Source organism: Neomonachus schauinslandi, chromosome 15, assembly GCF_002201575.2.
Source record: "Neomonachus schauinslandi chromosome 15, ASM220157v2, whole genome shotgun sequence".
Lineage (NCBI taxonomy): Eukaryota > Metazoa > Chordata > Mammalia > Carnivora > Phocidae > Neomonachus > Neomonachus schauinslandi.
In genome coordinates this window covers 1,592,052-1,614,935 of record NC_058417.1, presented here as the reverse complement: position 1 = coordinate 1,614,935, position 22,884 = coordinate 1,592,052, and the positions used below count along the sequence as shown (strand labels likewise).

The 22,884-nt window shown below is 63.6% G+C and overlaps 1 protein-coding gene across 2 annotated transcripts; it reads left to right on the top strand.

Moving 5' to 3' along the window:
* The first annotated feature begins 1,481 nt into the window (after window positions 1–1,481).
* KIF1C (kinesin family member 1C) lies at window positions 1,482–20,971 on the top strand. 2 transcript variants are annotated; one of them, XM_021694877.1, is made up of 22 exons: window positions 1,482–1,609; window positions 1,855–1,987; window positions 2,410–2,486; window positions 2,875–3,054; window positions 3,668–3,733; window positions 4,109–4,287; window positions 4,373–4,484; window positions 4,602–4,679; window positions 4,805–4,870; window positions 4,963–5,038; window positions 5,473–5,551; window positions 5,742–5,887; window positions 6,810–6,979; window positions 7,121–7,200; window positions 7,319–7,394; window positions 11,556–11,635; window positions 12,427–12,521; window positions 15,524–15,643; window positions 15,955–16,141; window positions 16,255–16,327; window positions 17,283–17,897; window positions 19,434–20,971. In XM_021694877.1, the coding sequence occupies exons 2-22, from the start codon at window positions 1,882–1,884 to the stop codon at window positions 20,121–20,123; spliced, it is 3,351 nt and encodes a 1,116-aa protein (XP_021550552.1). In that variant the 5' UTR covers window positions 1,482–1,609; window positions 1,855–1,881; the 3' UTR covers window positions 20,124–20,971. The 2 variants fall into 2 exon arrangements, with proteins under 2 accessions (XP_021550552.1, XP_021550553.1); XM_021694878.2 differs by having other exon boundaries at window positions 15,560–15,643; window positions 19,434–20,970.
* Window positions 20,972–22,884: the final 1,913 nt, after the last annotated feature.

Below are 22,884 nucleotides of genomic sequence, written 5' to 3'. Positions count from 1 at the left end.
GTGGGGGGGCGGGGAGCCGGGGTCCCGGCCGGCCGCGGGAGCCGGGGTCATGTGCTGTTTGTCCCGCGGAGGCGCAGAGAGGTGCCAGGCCCGGGGCGGCCGTCGGGCGGCCGGCCGGGAGGGAACACCGGGTCCGCATGGCCGCCGGCACAGGCCGGGACCGGGGTCCGCGCCGGGATCACCGGGCGGGCTGGGGGCAGGTGCCCCCGGCCGAGCCTCGGCCGCGCCAGCCTCTTCCGTGCCCCATGAGCCGCGACGGCGTGACCACGGCGTTTCCCCGTCGTGGCCCCTGCCCCGGGCAAGGTCTGGGGGGTCGGCGCTGTGCTTCCTGACACAGCCTCTGTGATCTGAGCTCCTCCCTTCCTGTCCTGGGACGCACCAGCCCTGTCCCCTTCCCGTGCCCTGCCCAGGAAGGCTGCGGAGGTGAGGCCCAGCAGGACAGGCCGTTTGGTCCTGTGGGGCCACAGAAGGGGCCCCAGCATCCCCGTGTGCCTTCGCTGGCCTCCACCCTCCTGCCCGTGGGCGTGGGCTGCTCAGCCTCTCCTCCCAGGGTGTGAGCACTGGGGCACCCACATTCCTGGGCTCCAGCCTGGCACCTTCCCCAGGGCAGTGGACGCCATAGTGCTGGCCCAGGCTGGGGCTGGGACCTGCCTGCTTCCTTTTGGGGCGACCCCAGTGCTTTCCCGCCCCCAGTGAAGTCACAGGTATTTTGCAGGGAGCCCCCAACAGAGGAGCCCTGGGGGTTGGTGTGATGGATACAGGATGACCCCACCCTCCCCTGCCCATTGTCCAGGATCCTGAGGAGGAAGTGCTGGGGGCTGGGCGAGGGGTTTGGGGCCCACCGGCTGCCCGTGGATCCCAGGCCTGGGCTGTCCCTCCAGCCCTTGAACTTTGCCACTGGCGGTTCCTCCCTGTGTGGAGGCTGTGGGCTCTAGATTTCTACTTCTTGGCTGGCACTGTGGGGGAATTTTAGGGCAGGTTTTATGTTTGGGGTTTTCTCTCCTGTCTGTCCTGGGCTCCCACTTTGTGCTGTCGCCCCAGAGCTGCCCTCCCTGTCTACGATTTCTGTGTCTGCGATCTTCTGTGTCTCCTTCCTCTTCTCCTTCCCTCGTTTCCTCCATAGCATGACCTGGGTCTTGCCTCCTCCTGTCTTGGATCTCTCTCTTTCTCAGTGTCTGTGACTTTCTGTCGTTCTGCTCCTCTTCCTGTCACCGTCAGTGTCTCTGCCTCTGCGTTCCTCTCTCTGAACTGTCCTCTGTCCAGCCTCTCTCTCTTTTCTCTATCTGCGTGTCCAGTACACTCATGAGTGACGAAGAATAAAAATATCACGGTCCCTGTCCTTGGGTTCACATTGCTTTCAGCCACTTGGGAGGGACCGCAGTCCTCCCCTCTCCTAACCTTGCCCCCTGCCCCTGCCCTCCAGCCGCAGAACCCCGACCCACCTCTGGAGCCCCAGGTGCCTCCTAACCACTCTTCCCCCACAACCAGGGTTTCCCCCACAGCCCCAGCTGGCGTGGCCAGGCCCCAAGGGTAGGATGGGGCTTCCCCTACGAGGGCCGGTGGCAGCCAGAGCTGATACAGCCCCCCTGGTCTGGGGCCAGGACGCCAGGTAACTGGGATGATGGCCCAGGTCCCTGCGAGCTGGGATATGGCCGGGGAGAGAGGCAGGAACACCACTGGGAGTCGCTGAGGAGAGAGACATTTGGGAGGAAGGCCAGAGGGCCAGGAGCTAGGTCCTGGAGGGCTGGGGAGCTGGGGAAGGGGGTGGAGACGCTGGATCCTGGGAGAAGACGCGAGGCAATGTCTGGGTCCCCCCAGCGGGCTCTGACCACCTCTTCTGTCTCTGTCCTTCAGCTGAGGAGGCTGAGAGTCTCGGGAGCCATGGCTGGTGCCTCGGTGAAAGTGGCCGTGAGGGTTCGGCCCTTCAACGCCCGTGAGACCAGCCAGGATGCCAAGTGTGTGGTCAGCATGCAGGGCAGCACCACCTGTGAGTGAGTCCCAGGGGCCTGGCTGGGCACAGGCGGGGCAGGCGGGCCCACCACGCTGGCCTGGCCGGCCGGGCCGAACCAGGAGGAGGACTGAGCTGGGTGCGGAGCAGGTGCTAGTCGGAAGGGTGGGGGCAGGGTGGGGGCAGGCTGGCCTTTCCACGTTCCCAGTCCCTGGGAGGGGGAATGTTGGCCTGGAGCCCTCCATTGCCCAATCGGGGAGGCAGCCTGGTGGGGGGGGCGGGTCCTGAGAAGCCAAAATTAGCCGTGTGGCTGGAGGGGGTGGGGAGTATTAAAGGGGAGAGATGAACTAGGACAGAGGTGGGGAGTGGGATGCCTGGATTCCCACAACCGGGGGGGAATGGGCAGAGGTCGGGAGTACCTGACCTTGGCCTTCCTGTCTTTCCTTCTCCTGCCCCGTCAGCCATCGTCAACCCCAAACAGAGCAAAGATGCCCCCAAAAGCTTTACCTTTGACTACTCGTACTGGTCACACACTTCGGTGAGGTTGCTGGGGTGAAGGGAGAGCTCAGCAATGAGGAACAGGGGTTTAGGCACTGGGGAGGGGGCATCGCTGGGAAATAGGGCAGGTTTTATATTTGGGGTAATAGGAACCGGGATGGGAGGACCAGGACCCCAGGGTGGGGGTGAGTAGGACCCTTAGGGCATGTGACTGGGACCAGGATGCAGGGAGGGAGAATCCCTCAGGGTGATTAGGTCTGGCAGGAGACCGTATAGGATCCTGTCTCGGGAGAGTAGAACCATGCGTGGGGTTTGCTCAGGGCACGTGGGACTTTTGGGTGATCAGCAGTGATGGGGACAAGACTCTTGGGACCCAGACCCTGAGGACGGAGTCACGTAGGGCTCCTGCTCTGTCTTTGCTTCACTAGGCCGAGGACCCCCAGTTTGCATCTCAGCAGCAGGTGTATCGGGACATCGGAGAAGAGATGTTGCTCCATGCCTTCGAAGGCTACAACGTGTGCATCTTTGCGTACGGGCAGACCGGGGCTGGGAAGTCGTACACCATGATGGGGCGTCAGGAGCCGGGGCAGCAGGGCATTGTGCCCCAGGTACACGCCCGTGACCTGGCGGGGCGGCTGGGGCAGAGCAGCTCAGCTGCTCCCCGGGGCAGGAAGGGCCCACAGGCTATGGAGCAGAGACCTGGGTCTCTGAGGCTGTGCTGGTGGGGAATGTGAGAGGGGAGGGGCGGGCAGCTACGTGGGGCCCCGTGGGGAGGGGTCTCTGCCCCCACCGGAAGCAGCAAAGCTGGAGCCAGAGCCTTGCTGCCGGAGAATCCTGGGTCTGAACCCTGGTGCTGCCACTTGTTGCAGTTTTACCTCGTCTGTGAGCGCGGCTTCCCGCAGACATGCCTACCGTAGTCAGGGTGCGGACCGTAGAGAAAGCAGATGTGGATAACCGGGAGCTGACCGTAATTCTCCCTGACCGTGCCGCACAGTGGCCTTGCCCATGGGCTCTGATGTCAGGGTGCTGGCGTTTGCTTCCTGGCTCACCACGTGGTAGTTGGTGACGCTGGGCAAGCATGAACCCCTGGGAGGTTGCTTCCCCATCTGTGAAATGGGAACACCCGCCCCCTCAGGGCTGTGGTGGGGGTTAAACAGAGCCACTCGGGCCGGGGCCCAGCAGGGGCGCCGGGAACAGCTGCTTCTCTGTGTCCCCTTCCAGCTCTGCGAGGACCTTTTCTTTCGCGTTAATAAGAACGAGAGTGCTCAGCTCTCCTATTCCGTGGAGGTGAGCCTGGATCCTGGTGGGGCCCCGGGCAGGGGAGGGGCAGCAGGGACAAGACTACGGGCATCTCAGGACTCAGGCAGCCTCGGGCCTGCCCGCGGCTCTGCCCCGTTACTCACAGAGACTTTGGGCAGCTGATTTGATCTCCCTGCTCTTGAGTTTGTTCACTCCTGAAAGGCTAGTGACCGGTCCCCCTCCTAGGGCTGTTGGGTCAGTGAGCCCGCATGGGCAAAGTGCTCAGCACCACGCCTGGGGCGACATGAGTGCTCGGTGTCCGCGACATGCCGTCACCCACGTTCCGTCCTGGGAGCTGGGTGCAAGTTTCGTTATCCGTACGTCTCCGACACCTGTCGCTTCTTATTTGCTTCTCCTGCTCAGGTGAGCTACATGGAGATCTATTGTGAGCGGGTGCGAGACCTCCTGAACCCCAAGAGTCGGGGCTCTCTGCGGGTCCGGGAGCACCCCATCCTGGGCCCCTACGTGCAGGACCTGTCGAAGCTGGCCGTGACCTCCTACGCAGACATTGCCGACCTCATGGACTGTGGAAACAAGGCTCGGTGAGGCCGGCGGCTGGAGCGCAGGGAGAGGGAACCAGGCCAGGCAGGTGAGAGGCCGGATGCAGTGACCGCTCCTTCCCCCCAGGACTGTGGCCGCCACCAACATGAACGAGACCAGCAGCCGCTCACATGCTGTCTTCACCATTGTCTTCACACAACGCTGCCATGATCAGCTCACCGGGCTGGACTCAGAGAAGGTGGGGTTCCTCCAGCCCTGGCTACCTACCCCGTTCCCTTGCCGGGCGTCCCCCTGATCTGCCCGCCCCTCCCACCTCCCATACCCCGTTACCTCCTGCCCTTTCCTCCGACCCCAGGTCAGCAAGATCAGTTTGGTGGACCTTGCTGGCAGTGAGCGGGCTGACTCCTCGGGGGCCCGGGGCATGCGCCTGAAGGTAGGGGGCTTAGGAGGGATGGGTAAGGTCAGTGCTGGGCTGCGGGTGGCGGTCTCTGGCTGGGGGGAGGCAGAGCGGAGTCGGGGAGGGGGCCCCCGTTGCCCATATTCCTCATCCCTTTCCAGGAAGGTGCCAACATCAATAAGTCCCTGACGACTCTTGGGAAGGTGATCTCAGCCCTGGCCGATCTGGTAAGACCGGGGGCTGGGAAGAGGAACGGCTCTGGGATGGGGCGGGGGCAGAGGGGTGGCTCATCCTGACCCCCTTCCCCTTCCATCCTCAGCAATCAAAGAAGCGGAAGTCGGATTTTATCCCTTACAGGGACTCTGTGCTCACCTGGCTGCTCAAGGAGAATCTGGGTGAGGAGCTTCTCCTCTCTCTCTTTACGGACCCTGCCGCCCTCCCCCCTTTGATACGTCTGATGGATCCCCTTGCCACTCCTAAAATCTCAAATTCCACCAGTCGTCCCCCAGCTGTCCCCTGACTGCCCCCCGACCGTCCCCATCCCAGGGGACATCCTTGGAAGATGTCCTGATGCTGAGGCGAGCCACGGGCCCTCTCTGACCCCGTGCCCACCGCTGGCTTTGTCCTCCTCTCGCTGGTCTGTCCTGAAGACGTCAGAGGTGTACGTGACCTCACCTGTCCCGTCTGACTGCCGGCGTCCGTGGGGAGTCCCATGACTCGTAGCTTCACCCCATCTCGGACGGTGACCCTGTCAGACCCCTGACCCCGAGACCCAGCCTGACTGCTCTTAGGCCCTAGCTCACCTGAGCTTTCCCCGCTCCTCTCGCAGGTGGGAACTCACGCACGGCCATGATCGCGGCGCTGAGCCCCGCAGACATCAACTACGAGGAGACTCTCAGCACCCTCAGGTGGGGCTCCGGCGGGAGCGGGGCGGCCGGGAAGGGGCCAGGAGCTCAGAGGCCGGCAGCTCGAGACCCTCGCCGGGAGACAGGCCGAGCCTCAGCCGGACCCAGTATCTAACAGTCTGGGAGAGGGAGGGGACAGGCCGCAGACCCAGGGGCATCCGGACCACACCCACCCAAATCCCCTCCTCTCCAGGTACGCTGACCGCACCAAGCAGATCCGCTGTAACGCGGTCATCAACGAGGACCCCAACGCCCGGCTGATCCGAGAGCTGCAGGAGGAGGTGGCCCGGCTGCGGGAGCTGCTGCTGGCTCAGGGGCTGTCGGCCTCGGCTCTGGGAGGTAGGGCTCCAGGGGAGGGCTGCTCAGGGATGCCGCTCAGGGACGCCCCTCTGCCCGCCTTGTGCCCCGGCTGCCCGCGCCTGGTCCTGAGGCCGGAGACGGCTCGCCGACCACGAAGCTCTTCATGTGCCTGGCGGCGCGGACGCGGCTACGCAGAGGGTACATCGCAGGCCTTCAGCCGTTCCAGAGCCGGGAGCATGGATTCTCCGGGGGGGTGAGGGTTCAGGGGGCCCCGAGAACTGCTGCAGCGAAGGAGCTGGGGAGGATGGCAAGCCCTGCGTTTGTGGTTCAAGCAGTAAATCACGTAGGAGAGGCCGTGGGGCACCTGCCTCAGCAGACGGTCTTGCGGCGTGGACTGTCGCGGGTCCCGCCGGCTGTAAGCGTGATGATAGTCAGCCGTGGAGTGGTTTCTACAACGGGACGTTCAGCCTCGCGAACGCCAGATGGTGCCCTGGTTAGAGGCTGCATGGCCCGTGCTGGCCACATCATGGCTGGACTCTGCATCCAGTCCCGGGGGCCGAGGGGCCCGGGAGCGAAGAATGGGGGGTCCGTTCTTGGGAGGAGCGGGGTGAGGTAGACACGACACCCCCCTCCTGCCTGTGGAGGGAGCCTCGCAGAAGGGAAAGCAGTAGTCCCGCTCCCCACAGAAGGCACCCTTGACGCGCGGCAGGTCGCGGCCAAGAACCTGATGGTGGGAGTCCCCTCGCGGCCTTGTTCAGTAGTGAGCCCTCCGTGCCTGGAGGGGAACAAGCAGACACCGGGTGCCCACGTGTCAAGGCCGCAGCAGGGGAGCGCTCTGCTTGGCGAAGGTTGACCGGATGTCTTCCGGAGTCCTTGCAGGCTGGTCCCCGTGACACCTTCTCTGCGTCTCTGATGGGCTCCACGTTTTCTCAGCCTCCTGTGGCCTCCTTCTCCCTGGCAGGCCCGAAGGTGGACGAGGGGAGTTCCGGAGGTGCCCTGCCCGCTGTGTCGTCCCCCCCCGCCCCAGCTTCACCCTCGCATCCCCCCGCACACAACGGCGAGCTGGAGCCCTCATTCTCCCCCAGTGCTGAGCCCCAGATTGGGCCTGAGGAGGCCATGGAGAGGCTGCAGGTGGGCAGCTTGAGCTGGCGAGGGGAGGGAGGCTGGGAGCTGCTGGGAGTCTAGTTCTCCAAGGCCAGAGTCCAGGAGGAAGGAGGAACCCGGGGGGCAGGACCCCGGCCTCCCTGAGCCCCGCTTGTCATGTGCCCCCAGGAGACGGAGAAGATCATCGCCGAGCTGAATGAGACGTGGGAGGAGAAGCTACGCAAGACAGAAGCTCTGAGGATGGAGAGGTGCGGGGGGCGGGCTGACAGCTGGGACTCTGGAGGGGTGCGGTGGGGAGGGGAGGTCGGGCCCTGCAGGGAAGGAGCTCACGGGTCCCCCTAAGACCATCTGTCTTTCTACCTCCAGAGAAGCATTGCTGGCCGAGATGGGGGTGGCTGTCCGGGAGGACGGGGGAACGGTGGGCGTCTTCTCTCCGAAGAAGGTGAGTGAGGGTCCGCTGAGGCCTAGGAGACCCTGGAAGGGTTAGAGCAGAGGGTCAGGGGGTATGGGGTGAGCCCCAACTCCGATGCCTGCTTTTGTCCCACGCCCGTCGCCGCCTCCCGGCGGTCAGCCCGTGGCCGGTCTTGCTAGGGGCCCGTGGTGGGGGCTCTGGGGGCCACGGACGTACGCCAGGGTCCCTGCCCTTCTGGGGAGGGGGTTCTAGGGCTGCTCAGAGTTCACGTGTTAACAGGTGCATGTGTGTATGTGGGTGCACGCGGCATTCGTCTGATTCCCAAGAAACGGGCTTTAGGGGTTACCCCGGGGGTGGGGGGGACGCGGGAGCCTGGGGGTGGGCTGGGATGGCCGTGTGTTCACTGTGCGCTCTTCCGTGTCGGGTTTTGTGCCCCATGCGTGTTAGCTGCTCAGACACGCAGTCAGACACGCGTTCCTGAGAGGCATCGGTAGATGCCGTGAGGGCAGGGGCGCGGGCGCTGAACTGTCGGATGCGAGGGTCCGTCCAGCTGGAGACGCGTGGAAACTGGCGTCCCGGGGACACGGCTTGGAGGCCGCACCGGACATGGGTGACGGGACCCGGGTCGCGCCAGGCTGAGCGCCACGGCCCTGTCGGCCGCCTGCCCACCTGCCGTGGGGTGCGTGTCCGGGGGACACAGGGAGGTGGTCAGGCTCGCCCGGAGGCAGGCGAGGCCCTCGGTCTTCACCGGCCAGCACGGCACAGGGACGGGCCAGTCAGGACACAGGCGCAGGCCGCCGGCGGGGCTGGGGGTCATGGAGCGCGTCCTGGAGGCCTGCTGGAGCAGAGTGGGGACTTCCGGTCCTTCCGCGGGGCCAGCCTCGCCTGTCTGGTCCCCCGCACGAAGCTCGCGGAACAGGCCCTGGTCGGGTGCTGTGCTCAGAGCCGGACGGGGCTGCCTGGAAGAGGTGGGCGGTTGTTGGCAGGAGGACCCCCCCGATCTCAAGGTCGGGGTCGTCTAGGAAACAACACGCAGGCATCGTCGAACGGGGATCCCCGAAGAGGAGAGGGGTCTGCCCTGCCCAGCCTGAGGCACAGCCAGGGAGTGAGTGGGCATGGTGGGGGTGACTGGGGTCTGGTCCGGGGCTGGGCACTTGGACCTTGAGGTCCGTCTGTGGTCTGCATCTCGGGCAGGGGGCCCAGAGATGGCTCTCCGCGTGGTTTGCAGCCGGGCAGGGGTGCTGGGCGCCCCTGATGGGGGTGTTTCTTTCCTGGAGGGCGTCACGCTTCACAAGGATGGGTGCCACCCCCTGAGGCCAGGGGACGAGCGACGGGTTAGGTTGGGTTTGGTTTTGAATTGGTCCAGTAAGGGGAACGTGCACGTGGTACGAGAGATCGGTACGGTGGGAGGGAGATCTTCCTTCCCCTCCGCGGGCCTGCGCCGTTTTCCATTCCTGACGCATTCATCCAGGGCTGGTCTGTGTGCGGACAGGCGTGAGCCAAGCACACTTGTCCCCGTGTCCACACACACCGCCTGTCTCTGGACCAGCGGTGGGTCCCTCCCTACGCTTCTCCAGGGGACAGGGTTGTCAGCATTCCGTCTGTTTTTTCTCGTGGTGTCTGAATATTCGAGCGGATATGGGATCGTGTTGAACCAGCCTCCTGCCGGTGGGCGCTTAGGTTGTCTCGCGTCCTTTGACGCCGTAAGCCACGTTCCGCTGCCTGGTCTTACGGGTGGGTTTATCATCTCAAGAACAAATTCCCAGAAGTGGGGGTTTGGGGTCAAACGGTCGCCACGTAAGATTTTGGCGTATTTTGCTAAAGTGCCCTCCAGAGATCGTAACCGTGCCCCTTTACGCTCCCTGGAGCTCCACAGGGGAGCCCACGTTCCTTCACCCTCTTCTGCCTTCCGGTCTTTGCTGGTCTCGCTGGTGAAGACGGTGTGTTAGGGTAACTCACTGTCGCGTCTGCTCAGGGTGGCGAGACTGCACGCGTTCTCACGGGAAACGGCGAGCATACTGCGGGGCAGAGAGCGGCTAGGCTCTGGGTTTGGTGGGGCTGGCTCCAGCCTGGAACGCTCTGGCAGGGATCGGGTCCTGCGGGAAAAGCTAGTTTGTCTCCGAGAGAGCAGAGTCTTCCAAGGACTCCCACCACCGGCCCCAAGGACGTCTTAAATCACTGATTTTCCGACCTGGCCTGGGACCTCCGTCCCGGGGGCTGCGGGGGGTGGACAGGGCCAGACTCTGGGTCCCCTGTCCCCAGCCTTGGCCCCAGCATCTCCCTGCTTTTATCTGCCTGACATATTAGGCTCCCAGGTATAGTTTCATCTGAACAAAGGGTTCCGGGGCCAAACGAAGATGGAAAAGCACTGCCCTAAATCGTGTCTCCTCTCTCGAGGGATAGATCGCTTTCTGCTTCCGGAGCCCGTCCGTGTCTGCTGTTCCCAGAGCAGGCCTGAGGCTGTGGTGAGGCAGGGCATGAGTGTTCTCGGGCCAGGAGGAGGGTGGTAGTGACTGTTGGGTGCCCGGGCTGGGGCAGACGCACGGACACGCATCGTATGCACCGCGGACAATGCGCTGTGGGCTGTCTGTTCACGGTGCTCCTGGAGAGCCACAGGCCGGGACCGTGGCTGTTTCCCAGCCAGTCCCTCCACCCTGTGCTCTCCCACCTCGGGGCCCTCGTCCTGACTCTTCCTTCTACCGTCCTCCTGCCCCTCGTCCTCAAGGACCAGCCGCCATGCTGTCCTCCCAACGCCCTGAGCTCCGGGCGTCCTTCACGGCTCTTTCCCGTGAGCGCCTCCCTGGGGACAAAGGGACGATGAACAAGGGAGCTGAGGGAGGGCGTGAAAAGGTCAGAAGCTTCCGTGGGGCGTCCGTTTCCCACGTGTCGTGGGCTCCACCCCAAGGTGACTCTGTTTCCCCTGCTGAGGGGCCAGCAGCGTCTGGCTGGGGCTCATCTGCGGGTCCCCGGCACCTCCTGGGGTCTGGCAGGTAGAAAGGCCGCAGTAAATCCTCGCAGAACGCGGGCAGGGCATCTCGTGTTCGGGTGGGCGGCTTTGGGAAGCTTCGTGGAGGAAGTGGCATTTGAGACAGACTTTGAGGGACAGGAAGTGAATGATTTTGACGGGTTGGGGTGGGGCCGGGAGGGAGGCTGTTCCAGGCCAGGGAACCTGGGAGCAGCTCCCGAGGGCGGTCAGGGATGCAGGAGGCCTGCTTCTGGGGCGGACACTCTGCAGCCCACGGGGCAGGAGCACAGAAGGCGAGGGGGGCCCTGGGACGGGGCTGGGATACGTGGGCTGAGGCCCTGCCCTGGGGGCCCTGACCTGGAGGCCCCGGGGGTACCCCCATCAAAAGCAGGCTCGAGTCAGATGGCCACGGGGTGCCGGCCGGAGAGGTCTGGGTGGAGAAGGGCCCCACTGGGCAGTGCTGTGTGCAGGCAGGGGCAGGCCCGGGGCGGGGAGGGCCGAAGGGGCAGCGGACGGAAGGGAGGGAGACTTCCCCGGGCTTGGCGGTCAGGGCCGCGGCCCAGAGTTCCATGTCGGGGGGGGGGGGGGGGTGTTGGCCGAGATACTGCAGTCGGGAAGGGTGCTTCTGGGGAGGGGCACGGGCTGGGTTTCCGGTGCAGAACAGCGTCCTGCTCAGCCAGCCAGGTGTGCGGGATGGGTCGGTCGGGGAGGCCCCGGGTGAGGCAGCCTGGGGTGGCGGTGGCCGGGGAGAGCGGGGAGTCTGCTGTGAGCAGCGGGTCTGTTGGTTTCCTTTGCTGTCGCATCGAGCTGACGCTTCTTGTTCTTCAATTATAAAAGTCGTCTGTGTCCCTAAGAAACTCGAGCTGGAAAGAGAGGTGGGAAGTGGGGTCCCCTCACCCCGCGCCCGCTCGCACTCTCCACGTGAGGCAAGAGGCATGCCGAAGGGAAATGAGACGGGCACGGAGGGGGACGGAGAGGGGCACAGGGAGAGCAGGGGCGAGGGCCGGGGCGTCCTGAGGTCTCCGTCAGGGACACGGGTGGGTCGGCCTGCCCGGAGACTTGGGGCCGTCAGGGGGCCGGACGGGTAGGGTGGGTCTGTAGACCCCTGTGTGTGTGGAGAGGTGTGTAAGTGGGGCTCGGGGGGGTGGGAGAGCTCCCTGACGGGGGGATGCGGCCGGCAGGGCGGACACCCCCCGACGCCCCTGACCCCTCCCCTCCTCCCTCAGACCCCCCACCTGGTGAACCTGAACGAAGACCCCCTCATGTCGGAATGTCTGCTCTACCACATCAAAGATGGCATCACCAGGTAGCGTGTACCCCCGTCTGTGGGGCAACCTCTCCCCGGGGGGTGTGGCTGCAGACAAACGGCCGCGCCAGTGACCCCCTTTTCCGGTGACCTTCCTGGAGACCCCCCTGCCCGCACGGCCCAGTTCGCCCTCTGGCTTCCTGAGAAGTTGTGAACCTGGCCGCGCATCAGCCGTCCCCTCCACTCACCACTTTGGGGTGGGTGAGACGCCTCTGGGGACCAGCCTGGCTTGTAGGGATAGCTCCCCGAATTACCGGGGCAGAGGAGCGGCGGGAAACTCAGACTCCCACGTCCGTAGCCCTTGGCATCCTTCGGTGCAGTGAGGCCCCCCCTTCACGGTGGGGAGCAGTGCTTGCAGGGCGGTGGCTTTGCCAGCTAACGCCAGCGATACCCTGGGGCTCGGGGCGTCCAAGGTCGCCTCCCGGAGCCGAAGGGGTGAGGGTGCCCCTTCTCCCACCACGAGCACGTGTAGCTGTGCTGGGTGACGATCCGGGGCTAGGAGGGAGCCCTCGGGCTGGGGGAGCCCGCCCGCTGCAGGCTCCCTTTCCCCACGTTGTGTAACACGGGGAGTCAGACGCGGGCTCCCGAGTCAGGCAGGTCTGGGCTCGGATCCCAGCCTCACTAGCGCGGGGCTGTGTGACCTTGGGCCGGTTACTCTTCTGAGCCTCCGCTCCCTGATCCGTGAGGTGGGAATAACCGGCTTACGGCGTTGGGTGAACTTGCGCTGGGAAGGGGCTTGGCCAGTGTCTGGCCCGTGCTCAGAAAAGGTCGGCCATTGCTTCCGAACCCAGGGTCGGCCAGGTAGACGTGGACATCAAGCTGACCGGGCAGTTCATTCGGGAGCAGCACTGTGTGTTCCGGAGCATCCCGCAGCCGGATGGAGAAGGTAACGTTTGAGGGGTGAGTGGCGTGGCCACTGAACGCAGTCCCGTCCCACGCTGGATGCAGAAGCCGGCGGGGGTCTGCAGCCTGGGAGCGCAGCCGTGTCCCTGGCCTCAGCAGGGCTTCGCGCTCAGGTGAAGCTCTAGCTGTCTGCGCCTGCCCTGGGAACGCGGTCCGCCACGGTGGGCAGGGGGGGCGGTGTCCCCGAGGCCGACCCACAGCACCGGGGCATGCGTGCGGGGGGCGGGTTGGTGAGGAGGAGGTCCTACCCTCTGCCTAGATTTTTAGCCTCAAATAGCGCCCTGGTCATTTCCCGTGAAAAGCTGGGTTTGTTTTGGTGGGAATCGGAGTTTATCTCTGCAAAACCCGCTTGTATCCAGACCACAGAGGCTTCCGGCCCCCATATCCCTCTGGTTCCGAGACTCTCGGGGATTTTTAGCCCTAATTTGGCCAAAGTAGCGAAAGCATTTAGGAATCACGAGACCTAACGGCGAAGGTGGTAGTCTCTGTGATACAGCGACAAAACGATACTTGTGCAGTTCGGGGTCGTTTTTGGTTTTTTTTAACGTAATATTTTTTTTGAGAGAGAGTGAGTGTTGTGTACGCACATGCGTGCAAGTGCGGGGGGAGGGGCAGAGGGAGGGGGCCTCGAGCAGACTCTGCCAAGCGCGGAGCCCGACGTGGGGCTCGATCGCACGACCCTGAGATACGACCTCAGCTGAGATTGAGAGTCGGAGGCTTAACCGACTGTGCCGTCCAGGCGCCCCCAGGCTGTGTGTTGAGGTCACCGTTTTGTTCCAGTTCAGTCACTGGTTTTTTGTTTGTTTTTTTTTAAAGATTTTATGTATTTATTTGACAGAGAGAGACACAACTAGAGAGGGAACACAAGCAGGGGGAGTGGGAGAGGGAGAAGCAGGCTTCCCGCGGAGCAGGGAGCCCGATGCGGGGCTCGATCCCAGGACCCCGGGATCATGACCTGAGCGGAAGGCAGACGCTTAACGACTGAGCCACCCAGGCGCCTCTCAGTCACTGTTTTAAGAAATGGAACAATTTGGGTTTACTCAGGCCCCAGTGGAGTCGAGCCCTGGGAAGCGCGCAGGGCGGGAAGGCAGGGCGCTGTCCATGGGCGTGCTCCCTCGGCTGAGCCTACGCACGGGCCTCAGAGGCGGAAGGGGGGGACGGGGAGATGGGGCACTGGTGGTCAGCACGTTTGTAAGATCGGGGAAGGCCCCGTCGTGTGGCTTGCCGCTGAGGTGGACGCACGCCTGGCGCACTTTGGTGGGGTTCGGGTCGGTGGCTGAACGCAGCGGGCTGCCAGCTCGGGTCAGGTCAGCCCTGGGGGCTTCTGCCGAGTTCCTGTTCTGCGGTCACCTCAAGCCACGTGCCAGGGGACAGCCAAAACCACACAGGGCCTGCAGAGCGAGCCTCCCCCCCGGAGCGCAGAGCGTGTCTGGGGAGACAGGCAGGCCTGAACGGTTCCTCGGCCGTGAAGGCAGCCGCGGATTCTGGGCCCCAGAGGGAGGGGGCAGAAAGGGTTTGGTCGCATGCAGCAGATTGGAGATGGGAGGCCCGCAGAGCGGACTGGGCAGCACAGCAGGGCTGTGGACGGCGAAGAATAGCGACCCTCCGGCTCATGCTGCCGCCTGTTCTCACGCAGCCCCCAGGGGAGGGAACCGAGGCTCGGGGGCTTGGGGCATTCGCCCGAGAGCATGCAGCCCGACGCCGGCAGGTGTGGGTCCAGGTGTGGGTCCGCACGCCCTGTGGCCGGCTCGGGGGCTGCTCTCAGCTCTGCCTCAGTACAGAGGGCTGTGGGCTTGTGGACGGACAGGGACAAGGCCACCCTGGCCGGGCGGGAGCAAAGCCCTCTCCCCGCCAGGCCCTGCTTCCCTCCCTCAGGCCCGTCCCTGCGCTGCCGCTCGATTATCTACTGGTTGACTTGTCTGGTCTGACCAGCTAAGTCAGCTCTGTGAGAGCCGGGACTTGGGGCTTTATTTCCAGGGTATTTCCAGGACCTACGATAGCGCCTGGCACGTGGTAGGGGGGCAGAGTACTTGCGGAGTGAGTGAATGAATTTGGGGTCGTGGTGGGACGGGGGGGGGAGACCGGTACCCCACGGCCACCCCCGCCCTCCCCTCTGCCATCGCCTTCCTCCTGCCCGGCCCTCGAGGTGACCCGGTGATGGATGCGAACCTGCCTTCGAGCTTGCGCCCCGAGGTCCCCCCCCCCCCCCCCCCTCTCCCCCCCCCCCCCCCCCCTGAAGCTGCGTTCTGTGCTTTTCTCTCCCGCGGCCTCACGTCACGTCCATCCTGCTTGGTCTGTTACTTGCCGTGGCCACGGGAACTCGGTTCACCTAGTGCTTTCTTTGAGCCTTTCAAGTGTTCTGTAAGGAAGGACTTCCTCATGGCGGCTTATAGAAGCCACGGAGGTCAGACAGCTTGCCCAGCAGCCCCCTGCTCAGGAGCTGCCCAGGGTCCGTGACAGTGGGGCGCCGCTCCTGGAGGGCGGGGAGCTGCCCCGTGCCCCGTGTCCAGCGAGCAGCAGGCTCCGGGGGGTTTAGGGACTGAGGAGCACCTCGGTAGACGTCTGAGTCGGCTTGGCTCTGTCTTGTCTGTGGCTTGAGAAGGGCAGGCAGGGGGACAGTCTGACCGCAGTGGGCTGGGGCTGCAGCAGGAGCCCGGGCTGGGCCAGCGCTCGCGGGAAAGGAAGGAGTGTGCGTCTGGGGGGGCAGAAGTCGCAGCCTGCCGGACACGGGAGACCCAGCCCTCGGAGAGAGACGGCTTTGCTGAGCCCCTGCTGGGGAGGATGGGGGGGGCAGCAGGGAGCCCCTGCAGAGGCTTCTGGAATTGTAGCTGGGGCTCTAACCTTCCTTCTGCTCTTCCTTTCCTGTGCTGCCACCAGAGGGGCCGTGGCACCCCTGACAGGTACTGGGGGTGGGCCTGGGGGTGCATGCATGTGTCTTGGGGGTACTGCAAGATGGGCGTCTGTGACCATCACTCCCTCCCCCAGGGTCTAAGGGCCCCCTTTCCTCTCTCCCTCTGGCAGTGGTGGTCACCTTGGAGCCTTGTAAAGGAGCCGAGACCTACGTCAACGGGAGACTGGTGACCGAGCCCCTGGTGCTGAAGTCAGGTAGGGGAGGGGGATGCCAGAGCCAGTGTGGGGATGTGACGGAGGAAGGGGCCAGGAAGGGGAGATGAGGGACTCGGCTCTTGAGGTCTCTTGTGGGCCTGGGGAAGCAGGAAGAGGGTGCCAGGCTCCCCCGAGTCCCTTTGGCCATCAGGGACGAGGATCAGCAGGGGACTGACTGCCCTGACTTGGGCTGGTGGGAGAGATGGTGTCGGGGCTCCTGGGCTCGTGGGCAGGGCCCTGGACCTGTGGGCATGGGGATGGGCTCGCTGCTGTGGGGGAGCGCGCCCACCTTTCTCTGCTCCCCCCTGCAGGGAATAGGATCGTGATGGGCAAGAACCACGTTTTCCGCTTCAATCACCCGGAGCAGGCACGGCTGGAGCGGGAGCGAGGGGTGCCCCCGCCCCCCGGGCCGCCCTCCGAGCCCGTCGACTGGAACTTCGCCCAGAAGGAACTGTTGGAACAGCAGGGCATTGACATCAAGCTGGAGATGGAGAAGAGGTACGGGGAGAGGGTGCTCCCTGGACCGTCCCCCCAGCCCGAGTTGTCGGCCACCCCACTGAGGTGGCTCCAGAGCCCCCAGCAGCTCCTCTGCCCTCCCTCCCCAACCCCAGGCTGCAGGACCTGGAGAATCAGTACCGGAAGGAGAAGGAGGAGGCTGATCTTCTGCTTGAGCAGCAGCGACTGGTGAGGGCTGGGCAGGGGAGTGGGGGTGGGGGGCGCACGCGCAGAGGGACCGGAGGGGGGCGCAGGAGGGGCAGGGGGTGCATATGCAGAAGGACCAGAGGGGGGCGGGGGGGGGGCATAGGGCTTACGCACCGGGGGGCCGGGATGGGGGGGGAGCAGGTGGGGCAGGGGGCACATGCTCAGAAGGACCAGAGGGGGCACAGGAGGGGCGGAGAGTGCAGGAGGGCCAGGGGCACTCGTGCAGATGCAGAGGGACTGCATTGGGGGGCAGGGCATGGGGGGACACACACACAGAGGGACTGGATGGGCAGTGGGGGGTTGTGCAGAGGGCGTGCAGAGTGGCGTGATGAGGGCGCGGGGGCTGCACAGAGAGGCGCCGGGCCTGGAGAGGCGGGAGATAGGCTGGCGGTGCTTCAGCTCGACTGTGCTTTTGGTTCATGCTGAGCCAGAGTGGGGAGTGGGCATGGGGTCAAGGGGTGGCCGTGGCGTTTAGGAGGGGACAGGACAGTGACTCGGGGAGGCAGACTGGGTACAGGGAGTACTGCCCGCCCCACTCGAGTAGGGCTTCCTGGACTCGACCTTTCTGGTTTTTACGGTATCCGAGTATGGCCTGTGCTGTCATTGACTTAAGATTGTCGTGTAAGCGGAGTGGTCTTTGGTGTGTAGTCTGGTCCTGAGCGCTGATCTCTGCAGGCCACGCGGACTCCATGTAGCCCCCGCTCCTGCTTGAGGGTCGCGTCTGCCAGCCGCTGTCCACGCGCCTGGCGTCCTTAAATCCTCCGCGAGTGTCTGCAAGGGAGGCTTGTTCCTTCCCTCGCGCCGCGGGGCGGGGGTCGGGCGCTTGGCGCCGCGGGGCGGGGGTCGGGCGCGTGGTGCCGCCGGGCGCGTCTCCGGTGCTCTGTCTCCGCAGCTCCGCGCGGTCCTGACCCCCCGCCCCTTCTCTCTGTGGCCCCAGTACGCGGACTCGGACAGCGGGGATGACTCGGACAAGCGCTCCTGTGAGGAGAGCTGGCGGCTCATCTCCTCGTTGCGAGAGCAGCTGCCCCCGACCACCGTGCAGACCATCGTCAAGCGCTGTGGCCTGCCCAGCAGTGGCAAGCGCAGGGCCCCTCGGAGGGTCTATCAGATCCCCCAGCGGCGGCGGCTGCAGGGCAAGGACCCGCGCTGGGCCACCATGGCCGACCTGAAGATGCAGGCGGTGAAGGAGATCTGCTACGAGGTGGCCCTGGCCGACTTCCGCCACGGGCGGGCAGAGATCGAGGCCCTGGCCGCGCTCAAGATGCGGGAGCTGTGTCGCACCTACGGCAAGCCCGAGGGCCCCGGGGACGCCTGGAGGGCCGTGGCCCGGGATGTCTGGGACACGGTGGGCGAGGAGGAAGGCGGCGGAAGTGGAGGTGGCGGCGGCGAGGAGGGGGCCCGCGGGGCGGAGGTGGAGGACCTGCGGGCGCACATCGACAAGCTGACGGGGATCCTGCAGGAGGTGAAGCTCCAGAACAGCTGCAAGGACCGCGAGCTGCAGGCCCTGAGGGACCGCATGCTGCGTATGGAGAGGGTCATCCCGCTGACCCAGGTGGGGAGGGCCCCGGGCCGCGCGTGCTCCTCCACTCCCTGCTTCCGCTCCTCCCCTGGGCTGGCGGGGCTCCCCCCACCGCCAAGCAGGCCTCCCCCGCTCCCTGTAAAGACGCCGCTTTGCTCAGTGTAGGCTGGGAGTCCCGGCCTCGCCATCCCCAGGGCGTGGACCGCACATGCAGATCTCTGAGCTGCACCCCACACCTGCTCGGTCCGAGTCTGGGGAGGAATCTGCATTTGCATCCGGTTCCCAGGGGTCGCAGAAGTACAGCAGAGCTTGAGAAGCCCCGTAGGAAGCGCACAGTTCTTAACTTGCCGCTGGACGCAGGTTCACGTGCACGTGCGTCCCGGGGGACCGCCCCCCCACCCCCACGGGAACCGCCGTGCTGGGCGCTCCTCCCGCACCCGCTCGTTTAACCCGACAACAGCCCTTGAGGGGCGTGTGATCGCTCAACCCTGGCTTGCACGGATTCACTGAACAGGCAGACATCTGAGCGCGTGCTGTGCGCCAGGTGGGGCGCTGGCCGCTGGGGTTACTTACAGCAGACGCTTTGTGCCGTGTTCCCGCTTGCCTTCCCTGACGCATGGCAGCAGCCACGGCTGGGGTCATTGACGGCTTACCTTCTCCTGCCCGGCTTCCTTGCTGGTCCAGGATCTCGCTGGGCACCTGCTGCCTCGAGCCTTTGCGCCTAGAGTGCCTTCCCCCCACTTCGGTGTTTACTGCCGTGACAGCCTCCCTGGACCCTGGTGGCGGCCACCTTCACCCGGCCTCCCTCCCCTTCCCTGCTCTTCACCTGAATGTACACTTTTTTTTCTTTAAGATCATTTGTCTATTTGAGAGAGAGAGCACGAGTGGGGGGAGTGGGAGAGGGAGAAGCAGACCCCGCCCCCAGCAGGGAGCCCCATGCAGGACTCGATCCCAGGACCCTGAGATCATGACCTGAATCAAAGGCAGCCGCTTAACTGACTGAGCCACCCAGGTGCCCCCAAATGTGCACGTTTCTATAAAGCACATCATATCCTATGTTACAGACGTTTCTGTTAATGTAAATAATATATATTAAATGATACAGGTATGCATTTCTACTTAACTTTTCATGGAAGGACAGGATACGTACCCTACCGTGTATTTTTCTCATTCACTGATCAGCTGTGTCTCTCCCCTTAAACGATTGCAGGTGTTTCTCTTACCTTCTGACTACTCCATCCCCCGGGCACGTTATTTAGTCAGCAGGATTATGGGGTCCCTGCTCCCGCCCGGACCCTGAGCTACACGCTTTGCGGGGTTAACGGTTAATTCTTCCACCAGCCCTGTGCACTAAGTACTGTGGCCATGCACACGAGGATCTGGGCACCGGGAGGTTACTGGCCAGGGCGCAGACCACAGCGACAGGAAGTGGCAGGCCAGGATCAGCTCAGACCACTGTCCCAGGCCCCTTGTCTCCAAGCCCCTCTGCGACCCCCTGCCCTCGGCTGCTCAGCGCTCGGCTCTCCTCACGGCCCTTCTCTGTCGCCCTCTTCCCCCGCCCCCCCCTAGGATCACGAGGATGAGAACGAAGAGGCCGGGGAGGCCGCCTGGGCCGCGCCCCCGGGGTCGGAGGCCGCGGAGGAGGAAGCCCCCGGCGAGCGCGCGCCCCCGGCCCCAGCGCGGCCCCCGTCGCCGCCCCTGTCCAGCTGGGAGCGGGTGTCCCGGCTCATGGAGGAGGACCCCGCCTTCCGCCGGGGTCGCCTGCGCTGGCTCAAGCAGGAGCAGTTGCGGCTGCAGGGACTGCAGGGCGCGGGGGGCCGGGGCGGGGGGCTGCGCCGGCCCCCCGCCCGCTTCGTGCCCCCTCACGACTGCAAGCTGCGCTTCCCCTTCAAGAGCAACCCCCAGCACCGGGAGTCGTGGCCGGGGGCGGCGGCCGGGGAGGCCCCCACGGCGCCCCAACCCCCCGAGGAGGTCGCGCCCCCTCCGGCCGCCCCCGCGCGCCGGCCCCCGAGTCCCCGGAGGTCCCACCGGCCCCGCAGGAACTCCCTGGACGGAGGCGGCCGGTCCCGGGGAGGCGGGTCCGCTCAGCCCGAACCCCAGCACTTCCAGCCCAAAAAGCACAACTATTACCCCCAGCAGCCCCAACCGTACCCGGCGCAGCGGCCCCCGGGGCCCCGCTACCCGCCCTACACCACTCCCCCGCGTATGAGGCGCCAGCGCTCGGCCCCCGACCTCAAGGAGAGCGGGGCGGCCGTGTGAGCCCGGCCCGGGGGCGGGGGGCCGCAAGGGGGCCGCAGGGGGGAGCCGAGCCGGGAGCGGAGCAGCCCCCGGAGCCGCTGCTGCCCCAGGAGCCCGGGGCAGGGAGGCGACAGGTGGGCGAGAAGGTCCGAGTAGGTGCTGGACGGCGTGGGAGAGGCTGGGCCGGAGGCTGGAGGAAGGAAGCGCGCACGGAGCTGCCCGGAGCAAACCAAAGTGAAGGAAGAGGATGGGAGCTGCCTCGGGGCGCCCCTCGCGGGGGGGGCGGTCCCACAAATGCTGCTAGGGGTGGGGTGGGGGGCTGGGGTGCTGCGTAGCCAGTGTGTGACTTTCTTTTCAAGTGGGGCAAAGGGGAGAGGACCTGGGGTGAGGCGAGTTCTCTTCCGGGCCCCTGTCTGTCTGTCTGTCCGTATGTGGTGGGCTTCTGTTTCCAGGGAGGTGGGGCGTGGCGGGATCGCAAGTCATTCCCCTCCCCTTCCAGGCTTCCTGCTATATTTGGGGGACCTGTCTGGATTCTGGTTTTGCTGGGGTCTCATGAGGATGTGGGGCCCTTTAATAAAGGATAGCAAACACAGGGAGCTTGTTGCTGATGGTGGTTTGGTTTGGGTTTTAACTGAGGTGTAGATTATCAAAGTAAAATGCACAGATCCTATGCGTGCGGCTCAGTGAATTTTTATACAGGTGTGCACCCTCGAAATCAGATCAAGATGTGAGACCGCTTCCGTCTTGGTTTCTTGAACATTCCACATGGTGACTCCCACTTCAGAGTGCCTGAGTTCTTTATTTCCCTTTGTTTTAGCTTACCCAGCGCTCCACCTCTGCCCCCAGCTCCGCCCTTGGTCCTGCACAAAGGGGAGAGGGAGGGATGGGGGGGGGAGCGGGAGACCCACCCGTCCGTGCCCAACCTGTTGTTCCTAACGGCACATGGAGGATTTGGGGGGCAAGGTGGGGTTCAGCTCCACCCAATCACCTCACTGTCAGGAAGGTCTCCCAAGTAGCCGGAATTCTGTTGGCTATTGAACAGTGAACGCGTTGGTCAAGCTTCCTGCACCTGTCTGATTATTTTTGTCCTGTTCGTGTCCCCTGCTTTTCGGCAGGGTGTGTTCAGCATTCCAAGCAGTATTTTGTTTTAAGACTGTCCAGGAAGGATGCTCCCGGCTTGCTTTAATGTTCTTTTTTTTTTTTTTTTAAAGATTTTATTTATTTATTTGAGAGAGAGAATGAGAGAGAGAGAGCATGAGAGTGGGGAGGGTCAGAGGGAGAAGCAGACTCCCTGCCGAGCAGGGAGCCCAATGCGGGACTCCATCCCGGGACTCCAGGATCATGACCTGAGCCGAAGGCAGACGCTTAACGACTGAGCCACCCAGGCGCCCTTGCTTTAATGTTCTGACTTGGAGGGACGAGCCTACAGCCATGCCCTATGGGAAGGTTTTGGAGGTGACATTGTACCCCTACCCTGCCCGCACCTTGCCGCACTCCGGAATCCCCCTGTGTTCATCCTGTTCTCAGGAAAACAGTTCCACCCATTTGAAAAAGTGAGCTGCTTGCCCACAGCTTCCTGATGTCAGTCTTGAGGCACTAGCAGCCAAAACCATGGACGTTATCCCAGCTGCAGCCAAACCACCACTCCGGGCGAGGGTATGATATGTTTACTCTTGGTTTCCACACCCTGATGCTGGTTACCTTTCTTTTGGCAGCTGCGACTGCCAGGTCTTCAGGGACCCGTTGGCAGTGACCGAAGCTCTGGAATGTAATGGATAGTTTGGCGACACTGTTTACTTGAGCAGTTTGTAATCTGGTCGAGGAGACTAAATGTGAGCAAGAAAATGATAGAACGCAGAGTTCCCTGCAGGTCAGCAAGCTGAGTGGTACGCACAAATACTGTGGTGCTTGAGATGCGAAAGCTCACTTTTTTTTTTTTAAGATTTATTTATTTATTTCAGGGGGAGAGAGCACAGGCGAGGGGAGGGGCAGAGGGAGAGAGAATCTCAAGCCGACTCTCTGCTGAGCGCTGAGATCATGATCTGAGCCGAAATCAAGAGTCGGACACAAAACCCACTGAACCACCCAGGCGCCCTGACAGCTCGTTATTTTATTTATTATTTAAAAAAATATTTTATTTATTTATTTTATTCCCGTACTGGTAGAGAAAGAGAGGGAGCATGAGCTGGGGGAGGGGCAGAGGGACAAGCAGGCTTCCTACTGAGCACAGAGCCCGAAGACTGGGGTCTCCATCCCAGGACCTGAGCCCAGAACCTGAGCCGAAAGCAGACGCTTAACCCACTGAGCCACTCAGGTGCCCTGAGCTCACTATTTTAAAATACAGTTGGGTTAGTTTCACCTGAAGACTGCCCTATATAAATGTGTAGTATCTACCAATTTTATCCACTTCGTCCTTCCAAATCAATCTTTTGAAATGTGATGAACTTTAGATTTTATTTAGAGAAGTGCCCACAGATCCTACCTGCTGCACGTGCCCGCATTCCGCATGCATGCCGTCCTTAAGATGACCCTGTAAAGTCGGTCTGTTTCGTGTCCATTTTTCAGATGGGAAGACTGAGGTCTGAATAGATTAATGGATTGCCCAGGGTCATACAGTTCTTAAGGGACAAAGTTAGGGCTCCAACCCTGGTGACCTGACTCACACCAGGATGTCACATGTCACTTTTCCTTCCAGAAGCCAGCACGTCCTCCCACCTTAGGTGTGCTCACGTATTTCCTGAGTCTGCCTCCTGCTTCTGGCCTCCACCAAAGCTGCCCCCTG

Excerpts from the sequence above, each read along its gene's own strand:
- KIF1C (XM_021694877.1), top strand. The coding sequence starts at position 1,882 with ATGGCTGGTGCCTCGGTGAAAGTGGCCGTGAGGGTTCGGCCCTTCAAC. Across the intron at positions 4,680-4,804 it reads CCCGGGGCATGCGCCTGAAG|GAAGGTGCCAACATCAATAA; the intron begins GTAGGGGGCTTA and ends ATCCCTTTCCAG. Across the intron at positions 4,871-4,962 it reads TCTCAGCCCTGGCCGATCTG|CAATCAAAGAAGCGGAAGTC; the intron begins GTAAGACCGGGG and ends TTCCATCCTCAG.